Consider the following 14,298-nt stretch of genomic DNA (forward strand, 5'->3'; position numbering starts at 1 on the left):
TCAAAGATTTCTTGTTTCTTATTTTTAATGCTGATGACAGTTCCACTGGATCACTGTGAACTGATCCATTATTGAGCACGGTGTTTAAAAGCTGAGTTAAGTTAGCGCGAGTTTTGTTCGGTAGCCCGGAGTCACTAAACCGGGAGAGAATATGGACCAGAGTATTAATGAGGGAATTGATGAAGTTGTCATTAGGGGATATATCAGAAGGAGAAGGGAAAGCACAACCATTTGGCAGTTGAGATTTAGGTTCCTCAATAATGCTCCTATGTGCCTGATGGTCATAACCAGGAGACACAGGTGTAATTGGACGGCGGGGAGTAAAAACTGTTTTTCTATAGGATATAGTAATGGGAGTTTGAGGTAAGGAGAAGTTTTGTCCTTGTCTGCAAAAGAGCGTCTCACTTGGGGGAATCGAGCGGCAGCTTCCATGTACGAGATATTCTCTTGAGACATTACGAGTTTTATTTCCTTTTGGCGGGCATACTCTGGACAGGATGAATTGTTTGGTGTGTGTGAGCCAGAGCAGTATAATCCAAGTAGGTTTTGACATCTCGCAAGTTTCTCCTTCATGAGATAATCCGCACTTGTAACATCTGGGTTGTGATCTACATTGGACTTTCACATGACCAAAACGACAGCATTTGTTACATTGGATGGTCATGACCAAAACGACAGCATTTGTTACATTGGATGGTCATGACCAAAACGACAGCATTTGTTACATTGGATGGTTGGTAATAGGTATGTCTCAACAGATAGGGAAGTGTAATAGCAGTATATTCGGGGGGGAAGTTTTTGACCAGAGAAGGTAAGGACGACGGATCGGGTAGGAGTCCAAAGTGGTTGACGCTGATCATTATATGTCTTCCGGTTTAATCTCCGGGCTTTAATAACTGTGCCCGTAACCCGATGGCACTGATAAATTACACACAAGCTCTTCCATGGACCACTCCACAGGTATATCGCGAACTGTTCCCATGCGAGACACACTGTACATTGGAATTGATACGGCATACCCAGCCTCGGTGACAACTTCCATGTTCAAAAATTCGTTAGCATGGACAGCGGTATCGAACTCGATGGAAACGCGGTTACGACCGATTTTTTTATACCGTCCATTTTGACGTTCTTTATGTTATTTTTGAACAAAACTGTCCGAATTCCATTGGTCCCAATATATTTCTATTTTCAGAGTCTGTCTTCGAAACGTGAACCAGGAATGGCGCAGCATCATTTTCACTGCACTTTTTCTTGTTATTGAAATCGGGAGAAATGTAGGTTAGTTGTATGGAAGGGGTGGAATGAGCATTGTCGGTCTGTCTTTTAGCAGAAGTATTACTATCAAATGGATTAGTACGTTTTCTAGAGACGGAATTGATATCACATTCCATCGCTTCTTGGCTACATGCACAGATTACTAGTACATATTTTTAGTAACATAGAATATCATTGATATTTGTAGAATATTTGTAGCACAGATTACTAGTATATATTTGTAGAATTTGTAGATTACTAGTATATAATATAACATTTTCAATATTTTGGTTGTTTTGACAGTTTTTGTTTTTAACATTTTCAAATTTCAATTTTTTTTTTGTTTGGTTTTTGGCACTGACACCGGCGGTGTACTTTGCCATATACAAAGGTAGGGACATGGTAGGGAATACTGAATAGGCGGTGGAAAAGCAAAATAAGTACGGAATTTAGGATTTCAGATCTAGTTAGGAAGTTTCACAACAAGGTATAATCTTATATCTTTAAACAAGCAATTCTTGTATATATATATATATATATATATATATATATATATATATATATATATATATATATATATATATATATATATATATATATATATATATATATATATATATATATATATATATATATATATATATATATATATATATATATATATATATATATTTAAATTTATAATTGGAATCACGGAATCGGCTCCAACGATTTTCATGAAATTTAGTATATAGGGGGTTTCGGAGGCGATAAATCGATCTAGCTAGGTATCATTTTTAGAAAATGTCATTTTATTCATGTTTTATCGAATACCGAGCAAAGCTCGGTCAAATAGCTAGTGAACTAGTGATATACTAAAGGGTAATGGAGTTGCTACGTAAATATTGAGATAAACACGAAATTTTCGCCTCGCCGTCAACCAGGCGTCAACCTAACGTATGCACATTGCACGTAACCTGACGTAACCAAAGCGTATCAGTAGCGCCTGCACGTAAACTCGGCTACGGCTAGGCGACGCCTCGCTTACGGCTCGGGGAAGGGGAAAGGGGCAAGGGTGGGCGAAGAAACGTTAAGCTTGAGTACGGAGAGACGTAAGCACGGGGACGACGAGCCGTAAGCGGGGGGACTGCAGACTGCTAGTTGACCGCTCACCGCGCGTCGGCCGTCGCATTCCGGTTCGGAGCTTCCGAGGCAAGGCTAGGCGTTACGGTTCCGCTAATGTTTGTTGCAGTAGGGACTAGGGAGTTTCAACTTTCATGTCTGTCAAGAAAGTGAAGAAATTAAAAAGTGGCAACATCAGAGTATCATCCCTTTTTTATTAAATTGATTTGAAAGGGATGACACTACGATGTTGCCACTTTATAATTACTTCACTGTCTTGACAGTTGACAGGCTATGAACAATCAGACTCTAATTCACGGCAGGACTGCCGTGAAAGTCTCAACCTTTTTTTATATCTAGTAACACTGGCGGTCGGCGATGAACAAAATGGCGGAAGTGTCAAAGAATGCCATTTTGTGAATGACCTCGTGTATCATTTAAAATGAATGGCAGGTTTTCAGCAAGTACAGATTTCAAGATTTTGTCGAAAGAAACACTATTTTAATTTCGAATATCTTTATTTAACCTATTCTTATTCATTAGTTCATAGAATGTAAACTAGTTTGATATTTGTTATTTTTATGAGTCATTACAGCAAAAGATGAGAAGATAAGGAAAAATGAGAAGACAAATTATAAAATAGAATCTTATATGAAATTACTTTTATTGAACATGTAAAATCCGTCTTGACATGAGGAATGCTATTCTCATTACAAAATAACACAAATGTAAATTTCAGAGACTAATCCACATTGAAAACCTACCTATAACTTATACTCTACACCGGTCTCTGCAACCAATATGAGTCACCGTAACTAACTAAAATACAACATACACATCAATTTTCTAAAATACTTAAAACATACGCTTAAGTTTGGTACCATTTATCAGCATTGAAATTTACAATGACAGAGGTAGGTTTAATTAACAATAAGAATCATGAAATTGTCTCTAAGTTTACAATGGTGTAGTTTGATCAAAACTTGACGTCCTCTGGAGCCAAAACTTAATTCACTATGGCATTTTATTGCAGCAGAAGAAAACTAAGACCAAAAGTTTTGATGAAACCACATGAGGTACATTTCAAAAGGTGAGCATCCAGTGGTCACGAACTTAACAGGGAGGGCTAACTGTACAATTCCCCAGTGATACATGCTAACACTTAACATTATTTTTTTTGAGACCTAGAAACCTTAGCCTGCAGTAAAACTTTCCAAATGCTGTAATTAGCTTAAAAATATTACACTTCAATAAATACTACATTCAAAATTATCATGTAGACATCAGCAATTGAAATATTCAACAATATATAACCAAATTAATAATATTATGGAGCAATTTGATCGGAATATGAACATTAGATACTAATATGGATTTCATACAGACTTTGGAAAGTAAGTCCCATTTTATTCTGTAATAAATTAAGTCCAAGTAAATTATTCAATATGAACAGAAATGCCTTATACAAAGAGAGATCACTCGCTTTCCTCATCCTCGCCCTCATCATCATCACCCTCCTCCTCCTCGGACTCTTCCTTCTTCTTCTTGGCCTTCTACATGTAAACAAAAACAAGTTATTAGTAAAGAAAAAAATAAGCATTCTAATTTTAAAGTTATGAATTTTAAATTTCGAAACTTACGGGTGACGCTTTCTTTGCCTTCTTCCCCCTCTTTGTTGCCTTCTTGCCGCCACCCTCACCACCACCACCATTGGCGTTGTAGGATTCTAAGTCTTTTGTGTATTGCTCCTTAGCTTGTGCCGCCTTTTCCTCCCACTCCTGTAACATATCGGATATTAGCGAACGAAGCGAGTGGACATTAGACAAAGAAATCAATGAATAAAATACTATGCTTACACTCTTGTCTTTCATTGCCCTCCATATTTCACCACCTTTCTTTGCGATTTCGGTTACTTTTAGTCCAGGGTTATCAGCTTTAATTTGCTCCCTTGCGCTGTTCAGCCATAGCATGTATGCGGACATGGGACGCTTTGGCTTGTCCGACATTTTCACTTTTTTCCTTGAAACAGAATACAAATTTAAATTAATACAAGAACGCGAACTAAAACAGGCGAGAAAATCGAGCCCCTTATGACGCTAACGTGGTTCCACGCGACTCTTGTGATATACTTAGCACAGCGTTTTGGCGGGAAACGCATTTGCTGGTAATACAGGATGAAATTTCATGAACTATTAATACAATCCGCGTTTAAATAAGCTAAAATCACATAAATCCAATGCACATTTACGTATTAATCGTTAAAAATAGTTATCGCCTTATAACGAGTTCACTGGCCTATGCTTGGTTCGTACGAGCCATTTTGTTTTCACGAAATGCGTTGAAAATACGCATTTACGATTGATGACATAATTACCAAATAATCCCAAAACAATCCAACTATAACTTGTAGAAGAACTGTTTTATTCGTTTGATGGAAAAGATTCGAGAAATTAAATATTAAAAATAGGGCGTCCTTTCTTCATACCCACGCGTACTATGGAAAGTATGGGCGAAGCATAGCCATGTTTGAATACGAATTCCAACGTGGAATTAAGGAAAAATCAACGAATAACACAGTTATTTCCACTATAATGAGTAACAAAATTAATCGATTAAGTTAAAATATTGATTAGACTTACCTGATGGCAAAAATTTTGAAATTATTTTTAAACTAGTACACAACCAAACTGCAGACGTAGAGAACCAAAAGGAAATGTATGGAGCTCGAAGCAATGTTCCCAGACGAGCTAGCTTGGGTTCACTCGCGTCGCTACCGTAGCGCCACCTATCTCGACTGTGATTGGTTGATTTTGACACTGCTACCAACTTTATCAAAATGTCGCTGCACCTTTTAGTACGTATATCCGTGACGTATCAAAAGCTGTTGTCAAAGAAAATTGAGTTTTATTGCAATGTATAAAAGCTTATAGTGACTTGACGCTATATTTCTCCTACATTTACTTGAAATAATTATTTAGCCGAAAAATGGTTAAAAAACCTATAATATTAATAAAATAACACATGTAGACCATGGTTTACGATGTTAAATTCATTTTTCATAACAATTTTTATATAGCGTCTAATAAAAAGTATGTCAAAATGAGGCATAATGCTCTTTTGGTTTCCCCTACAGAGCAAGGTAATGTTCCTCGCGCCGTAATTTAAACCCCGCCAACGTTTGTATCCAAAACATAAAAAGCGCGGCAAACGTCCGAGGGAAAGGGATGCCAATAAAACAACGTTTGTGAATGCGTTTGTTTACGATTTGATATTTTGCAGGATCTTCTGAAATAGTTTTTATTTCCAGTTGAATAAGGTGTAGCACTTAAGGCACTAGCAATAAAATACACCTTCTTTCCAACTTTCATTCATCTTCAAGACGTTTTGTTGCAATAAGTTTAGAAGTTAGAGCAATGTTCCCTCCAATGCAATCACTAATTAGACCCAGCATTTAACTCTTTACCTAACCTCCGGGGCCCGGCCACTAAAGATGCTTAGGCCATAGGCTTAGGCTAAAACCAAGAGCTAGACCTTAACCCAAACGCCAAAGCTAGCTATCACTATAGTAATCACGGTGTAGATTGGAGTGTGGACATAAGTCATACGAGGGCTGCTATTTATGTATCCGGAATTAAAAAAAGAAACAAACATATATCATTTAATATGGTTTTATTGCTTTTCAAAATATTCGCCGCGATGATCGACACACTTTTGCATACGCTGGAACCAATTTTCATAGCACTTTTTCCATGCTGATTGAGGTATCTCCAAAACGTGCATTTTGAACGCATCAACAGCCTCTTCGCGGCTCGAAAAACGTTGACCACGTAATTTGTTCTTCGCGTATGGAAATAAAAAGAAATCGTTAGGTGCCAAATCAGGGCTGTACGGCGGATGACCAGTCAATTCGATCTTTTGACCCTCCAAAAACTGAGTTGTTTCAGCTGAGGTGTGACAGCTAGCATTGTCGTGATGTAATATGATTCTGCGTTGTCGGTTGTCCTTTCTTATTTCTTCAAAGACTTCTGGTAAACAAATAGTCGTATACCATTCAGAATTAACCGTTTTACGATTCTCTAATGGCACTGTAGCCACATGTCCATTAATTCCAAAAAAACAGGCGACCATTTGCTTCAAAGTACTTTTTGCACGAGTAACTTTTGTTGGTTTCGGCTCATCTTGGAACACCCACACCGTTGACTGTTGTTTAGTTTCGGGGTCATATGCATAGATCCAAGATTCATCACCTGTGTAGATATTATAAACGGCTTTTGACGTACCACGGTTGTATTTTTTTATCATTTTTTTGCACCAATCGACACGAGCCCGTTTTTGATCGATTGTCAAGTTGTGCGGAATCCAACGCGAACATATTTTTTTTACAGCCAAATGTTCGTGTAATATCTTATGTATGCTCGTCATACTTATGCCTAAGGACGCCTCTATCTCGCGATATGTAACATGACGATCACGCATTATTAGTTCCCGCACAGCATCTATATTTTGTGGGACAACAGCTGTTTTTGGGCGACCTTCTTTATTTTCATCCGTGAGCATAGACCGCCCACGATTAAACTCACTGTACCAGTGATAAACAATGGTTTTTGATGGTGCTTCATCTCCAAAAGTTGCGGTAAGTTGAATAAAGCACTGTTGTTGATTTAGCCCACGCCGAAAATCGTAGTAAATCATTGCACGAAAATGTTCACGCGTTAAATGCATGGCAAATGAAGACACGCAATTTTCAAAATGACGCCACAATGGAAAAATAATTGACAGTCACATGAAACAAAATGTATTCTTCAACCAAAGAGTTCTATTTTCAAATGTTGTAATTACTTTTTAAATATTGTTCTTGTAAGTGGCCAGTTCCGGATACATAAATAGCAGCCCTCGTACCTAATAGAGATGGCGTATGATTTGAGTTTTTGTTCTATAGATCCGCAGTTCGCTGACCGCTGAGTTATGACAAACCTTAACTTCACTAGCAGTCAGCGGACTATAAAATATATAGTAGTCCGCTTAGTATAACTTCGAGAAGGTAGGTAAGCTATTACCTACCTACCTACTACTCGTTATATTATTGTGAGTTGTGACTGTGACTTGTGACAAACAGTTTGTCAGTTAAGTACTGGTGCAACTTTTATGAACAGTTTGATGAAAATAATAACAAATTCACATAGTACCTAAGTATATGTACCTACTTAGTAATTAGTACTTACCATTACTTTTTAACTGACTTTTTTTGCCATTTGGCTACGGAACCCTAAAAATGGATTTTCAAATGTGTTAGTCAAGCTAAAACTCGAAAACGGCTGAACAGATTGGGCCGATTTTAGTCTTAAAATATTCGTAGAAGTCCAGGGAAGGTTTTAAAGTGACACGAAGTTCACCGGGACAGCTGGTATGTATAATATAGAACCAGTAGGTACGTAACGCCTAACAAAATAAGTAAGGTGAGGTGGGGTAAGACTATCACCGGGGCAAGAATAACACTTGCAATTATCTCGATATGTATAGCGTAATTTCCAAATGCCAGGATGTCGGTAAAACAGTTAAGTCGAAAAAGGTCTCAGCTCAACTCATACATGTCGCCGATACTCGACCATATTGCCAATATAACAAAATGAAATTTGTCAGACGTTTTAAACTTTTCGGTAAGCTGTTGGGTGCCTACATGTGTGTACATTTTGCCAATAAAAAGTGAATAAATTGAAGTGTTCTGATGTTAAGTATCATTATATTAATATTCGCTTTTTATTACTTATTTCTGATTTTTGATTAGATTGATTTTCAGTAAAACAAACGAATAACTTGAATTTTCAACGAAACAAAAACATAACTTAAATATAAAATGCATTCAAGTGGGGTAAGACTATCAGTTTCCCAGGGGTAAGACTAACGTACGTTAGTCTTTCCCGAAATCAGATGTAATTAACCATTCAGTTAAGGTTTTGTTTTCGTTTTTGGGTATATAATTTTTTTTAAGGTTAAGATCACAAATGTGGCGATGTGAATTTTTTTTTTCGAAAGGGTCTAAGCTACTGGTCTGGTTAAGACCATGGTAGTTTAATCGTGGCGATGTGAATGTGAAAGTCTGTCTCACAGTAATAAATATACAGTTTTCATGCACTTTTTCCACTTTATTTATATATTTCTTTACAGTTTTAATGAAAGTATGTCTGTTTGTCTGTCTGTTACTCTTTCAAGCCAAAACCACTGAACCAATTTTGATGAAAAACTGCTAGTGTATATTTTGCTCCTATCAAATTATTATTTTTAATTGGCTGAAATAAAATTTAGGATAGATAAAGTCCATATAAACACTACGGTTCAGCCGTTGTTTATATTTGGACCAAGGGGCTTTTTTTTATATAAGTACAACAAGTTAATGGAATAACTGAAATTGCGAAAAGCATTTGTTTAGTTAGTAAAACTGAACAACTTTCCCAAATCCTCTTAAAAATTTTACTTCTCCATACAAATTGTCTAATCGAACTTTTAATTTTTTAAGGAGAAGTATTTTTTTTGTTTTGAAAAAAGATTCTTTGGCAAAGTTGATCAGTTTCATTACATATAAAACGGTTTTTTTCAGTTTCGGTTATTTCATTAAAACGTTGTATAAAGATTTGTTCTAAAACAAAGCAAAACGAATTAACATCCAAAGGTTTAAAACCTCTGTTTTTGATAGTATGTTAGTCTTACCCCAAATTGTTAAAATAAAGAAATACTCCAAAACTAAACGTTATTCCAAGGTAATAGAATAAAAATTTTATTGAAAATATTTGAAGAAGTATTATTTTGTTTTGGAAAGTGCATAAAGTCTTTATCTTAGGTATACAAAATTTTGCTACTGTTAGTCTTACCCCATTTCCTGGGGGAAGACTAGCAGTTTTAACTACTTATATTTTTTTAAATTATACGAGCCTAAAACACGTCAACTGGAACTATTTTATAAAAACATAAGAATTTGTCGTAAGTACGCCATTGTCAACTCAAAGATAGGTCAAATAGTTTAGTCAGAAAATTCGATTTATGCTGTCCAACAGCAAACTATGTTTAACTTACCCCACATTATTATAAAAACCGGCCAAGTGCGTGTCGGGCCACGCGCAAAATGACGTTCCGTTATACGTAGTACCGCTTGTTTTTTAAATTTTTTGTATGGTCAATGAATGTACATTTATATCGTGTTTTACACTACTAACAAAATCATCTCAGTTACATTCAAACAATCTTTCAAAGGAATTTGAACGAAAAGTTCCTTCATACTTCGCCGAATACATTTTTTTTAGTTGATCGCCTATTACTGGTTAACTTATGAAGTCTTCTTAGCCGTAATAGTTTTCCTTTTAAATTCAGCATATTTCCTTCGCCCGTGAATTTTTTCACATTTCCAGAAGCAACCGTTTATCTCTAACGATTTTTTCCACTTTAAAACTTAATATTTCACAAATGGATCCCTAAATCGGAAAATGATCTATGAATAGGTGCGCATATAATATTTTTAAAAAACCTATCCATTATCCAACGATACCTCATACCCCACACGATGTGGTGGGCACGAAAAAAATTCATCCCCGCTTGATGTGTAGGGCAGGTACCATAAAAAAATATTAAATCTCTTATTTTTGTTACACTCACTCTGTATAAGGAGTTCTCTCAGCACCTTCGGAACCACGGTATCCCTTAGTGCAAAATCTTAATTTTTTATGCTTAGAATACTTCTCATGAATCCGAAATTACCATAATATTATGTTTCCATCAGTACCTATACATTTTGAGGAGTTCTCTCTATAACTCATGGGTTCCTTCATCAGGTCACCACTTTTGTAAACATGGTACCAAATTAGGATGATACTGATTTTTAAAATTTTTCTTTTGGTGTATAGAGATACACCAAAAGAAAAATTTTAAAAATCAGTTAACACCTCCTCTATTTTGGAAGTCGGTTGAAAATGTTAATCCAGGATGTTCAGCTAACTCCTTGTAAATTGAAGCAACAAACATAGTAAGTAAGTACATACAAACTCAAAAACTTTCGCTTTTGGCTTATTAAGTACTTAACTATTATGCAGTAGGATTGTTCAGTAACTAGAAAGTCCATTTGCTATAAACACAGCTACCACTTTCAAGATTTTACGCGTCACCCCCCCCCCCCCCCCCCCCCCCCCCCTCACGCCGAAAGAGGCGCTGAAGGCAAACAAAAGGGGCGCCAAATTTTTTCAACACTACTAATCAGCACAGCACCCTGGGCGCCGAGAAAATCTCGCCCAAGACGCTGGTAGTGCTAAAACCAGCCCATGGGCAGATTAAGAAAATCCTAGACTTCGAATTCGTGATTTTTAACAAAATATGAGCGAGCGAACTGGGATTGAATGTCTCCCCTCTCACCTCGCAACTCTCTCCGCTCCACGTTTAGGTATGAAACTCGTGAGCATTAACGACCGATCGGTCTTGTACCGTACCTCGCTACGCCCATGCCTAAGCTACAAGGAACTGGGAACATCGCATAGTTCAAACATCAAACAGTACGTTACGTCGTAAATTAAAATAACAATGGCGACTGCACTGCGTTACAAAAGCAAAATGCACCCTTCTGAGAAAAGAAAGGACTGGCTTAAAAAGTTAGGTAACAGAATAAAAGCTATTGTATGGATCGACTATCCTCGTCTTAAGCATTAATAAAACATTACAAAGTTGAGACTTTTTTTGCGCTAATTTTTAACCGATTGTAGTTAGTCCGTTACCGATATTTTTTTCTAAAACGATAATAATACGAGATAATGCGTTATGCGTTAGTTTCTTTTGAAACTGCCAAAACGAATGCGATAGATTGTTCTATTAAAATATTATGAAAATAATGTTTTTTAAACCACGTTTTTACTATGTCAACCACATGTCAACGGTCGCTTTTATAATTTGGCGTGGCACGGCACGGTAACACCGTGGACATTCAGTCCATGCCGTGGACATTAATGAATGGTCTTCGGGCGAAAGGCCATTCGTTAATCGACCGCGTGGAGTAAGTTTTTGTAGGCCTGAGTCATTTTTGCTTTTCTATTTTACCGTGACGGGAAAACCATGGGAAAAACTATGAGACGGCGAGCCACGGCAATAGTGTGTGTGTGTGTTGGTGTGTGTAGAATAGTGTGAATCGTTGTGTTTATAGGGTTCCGTAGTCAACAAGGAACCCCCATAGTTTCGTTCTGTCCGTCCGTCTGTCTGTCTGTCCGCGGTTTTGCTCAGAGACAATAGGACCTACAAAACCGTAATTTGGCATGAATGCACACATTCATGAAGCCTCAAGCGGCCACATCCGGCCGCGATAACAATAGATAAGCTATTGTGTATCGTTTTTCCGCGATCGAAAAAATGGTAATGCCGACAAAATGGTACATGAAATCTTAAAAAAAATATTTTTTATGGTACCCTAGTCCCTACACATCAAGCGGGGATGAATTTTTTTTTCGCGTCCACCCCATCGTGTTTGGTGTCGTTGGATAGGTTTTTTAGAGTCCAGTGTGTGTGTGTGTGTCCACCGGCTAAACGGTGGCTTCTGGAAATGTGACAAAAATCACGGGAGTATGTAATATGCTGAATTAGGAAAACTATCACGGCTAAGAAGACTTCATAACTTATTGAGTAATAGTCGATCAACTAAAAAAATGTATTCGGCGATGTATAAAAGAAGTTTTCGTTAAAATTCCTTTGAAAGTAAATTAGATGATGTTGTTAGTAGTGTAAAACACGTTATAAATGTACATTCATTGACCATACAAAAATTAAAACTAGCGGTACTAGCGAACCCCTATATTGCGCGTGGCGCGTGGCGCGTATTATGGCGGCTCTCGACATAGGCGAACGCGTTGGCCAACGCGTCTGCAGACGCGTTGGCCCAATGTGTAGAACGGGCGTTCGCGCGTTGGCCAACGTCTAAATACCTACGGCCAACGCGCGAACGCCCGTTCTACACATTGGGCCAACGCGTCTGCAGACGCGTTGGCCAACGCGTTCGCCTATGTCGAGAGCCGCCATTACCGACATGCATTTTGTCAGCAACGTGCGAGCCGCATTTCGTGTACTTTGGCGTGCGTTCGACGCGTACCGCGTACGTCTCTGACAAATGTATCCCACCAAAAACATTTTCATGTAAAAATGTTGCCAAGATGAGAACATAATATTATAGTTCGTCGTGTCAAAAAGTAGTGAGATCTCATGTAGAGCCAAGTTTCTAACCTTACATACTCAGCCCTAAATCTAAAAACCTTAATTTTACACTAAAGCGCGGCAAAATATTTGATAATAATATTATAATGTGTCAGCCGCACGAGAAGAATCTAAAAACTCTACACATTAGTTAAAATCGGTGGCCTGGCCATTTATCATTAGTTACGGTATATTATTAAGTTCAAAGCCCTGACGAATAACAAAATGGCCAAGCCACCGATTTTGACTAATGAGTCAATTTTAACAAAAACGATTTTGACAAAAAACAAAAATTTTTGCCTAATTTTGCTCTATAATGGTACGGATATAGGTTAAGTTGGGTTTGATAATTTTTTTTGTTGTTTTAGTACTAATATCATGTAACATACCAAATTTCAGCTTTCTAAGACTTCAGGAAGTACCCTAACAGTTTTGATGATCGGTGAGTCAGTGACCAAATTGTGGGTTTTTGGACACCTATAAAATCTAAAGTATAATAGCTACGATATTAAAAACTTTGCGCATTTAATAACTGTACCCATGTCACTATATCTTAAAAATTGCAACTATCTGGCATTATTCAAACCAAAGATACGAGGGTTCAAAAATACGACGAAACGTTTCGAGAAAAGGTAGGTAGTGCCCTTGCGCGCTTCGCTTGGCTCATCTTAGCGGGGGCACTCCCGTGCCCCCAGATGTGCGATAAAATGAAATGCTCAGTTTTTGACAGGAGTTTTTGCGCACGAGGGGTTCCGTGAAAATTTCAACTGTTTAGCTCAAGTCCGTGAGCATAATATTATGTGTTCTGTGGTCTAGCTATAGCGGTTCTGGGGATACTGCCTGGAAACGGACTGACGGATAGACAGGACAGCCAAATTTTATTAGCAACTCATATACCTACTATATATTTTGTCCAGTTCACCCTAGCCAATTTTTTTTCGTACGATTTTAAATGAAACAATAGAGGTACACTAATTAAGAACTATTTTATTACAAACTTACACATAATAACATTAATTAATGTAACATTACAAAATATTGACATCTTGATAAGCATGGTAATTAAAATTTGTAAATAAAAAAATTGAACAGTAATTTTTTAAATTGCGATTTTTGTGTTCGTGACTTTTCCAAATACATACCTACTTGTAACGATACTGAGAACTTTGGGGTTCACAAATAAAAAAAGGCGCAAAAAAACGTCTCCGTTGCCCACAACTTGCTTTCTGATTATAGACTCTAGCACTTGTAAAATTAAGTCTACTTTTCTAAAATACAGGTACAATACCGGGAAAAAGTCACTTGTGTATTGTTGAAAAGTAGTCTCTATTTTGGACACAATAGAGTCGGTAATTAGAATGAAAATGTTGGGCGACATTTCTCATTTCTGTCAGCCATGTTAGCACATGGCTGACAGAAACTGGTTGCACTATGGTTGAAAATAAAAGATTCCTCAATTTTTATTGAAATAGAATGTGTTTTTAAATTAATTCAATCTATTTCTGAAACCTCTTAGCCAAACCAGTCGGCATTATTTTTACAGTAAAATGTTATTGAAACGTTTATTTTTTTATTATACTCACGAACGGCCCAGGAGTCAAGTTGGCTGGTCAAATCAATAAGATGGCTGCGATTTACATCACCACCTCACTAGTTTCCATCTGAGATAATTATTATGACCTGGATGCTGTTTTCTGTGCCCAAACAGGACATGGAAAACAATATGGACTG

General features: G+C 37.2%; 1 protein-coding gene across 2 annotated transcripts; it reads right to left on the bottom strand.

Moving 5' to 3' along the window:
- Nucleotides 1-2,990: 2,990 nt before the first annotated feature.
- Nucleotides 2,991-5,148, bottom strand: LOC121733195 (high mobility group protein D-like). 2 transcript variants are annotated; one of them, XM_042123366.1, is made up of 4 exons: nucleotides 4,998-5,148; nucleotides 4,215-4,377; nucleotides 3,999-4,136; nucleotides 2,991-3,908 (listed from the first exon to the last, which is right to left on the bottom strand). In XM_042123366.1, exons 2-4 carry the CDS (start codon nucleotides 4,362-4,364, stop codon nucleotides 3,834-3,836), a joined length of 363 nt encoding a protein of 120 aa, XP_041979300.1. In that variant the 5' UTR covers nucleotides 4,365-4,377; nucleotides 4,998-5,148; the 3' UTR covers nucleotides 2,991-3,833. The 2 variants fall into 2 exon arrangements, with proteins under 2 accessions (XP_041979300.1, XP_041979299.1); XM_042123365.1 differs by having other exon boundaries at nucleotides 2,991-3,911.
- Nucleotides 5,149-14,298: the final 9,150 nt, after the last annotated feature.

Source organism: Aricia agestis, chromosome 13 (genome assembly GCF_905147365.1).
Source record: "Aricia agestis chromosome 13, ilAriAges1.1, whole genome shotgun sequence".
NCBI classification, from domain to species: domain Eukaryota; kingdom Metazoa; phylum Arthropoda; class Insecta; order Lepidoptera; family Lycaenidae; genus Aricia; species Aricia agestis.

Coding starts and splice junctions, on each gene's coding strand:
- LOC121733195 (XM_042123365.1), bottom strand. CDS start 4,364: ATGTCGGACAAGCCAAAGCGTCCCATGTCCGCATACATGCTATGGCTG. Junction 4,137..4,214: donor GGGCAATGAAAGACAAGAGT/GTAAGCATAGTA, acceptor GATATGTTACAG/GAGTGGGAGGAAAAGGCGGC. Junction 3,912..3,998: donor AGGCAAAGAAAGCGTCACCC/GTAAGTTTCGAA, acceptor GTTTACATGTAG/AAGGCCAAGAAGAAGAAGGA.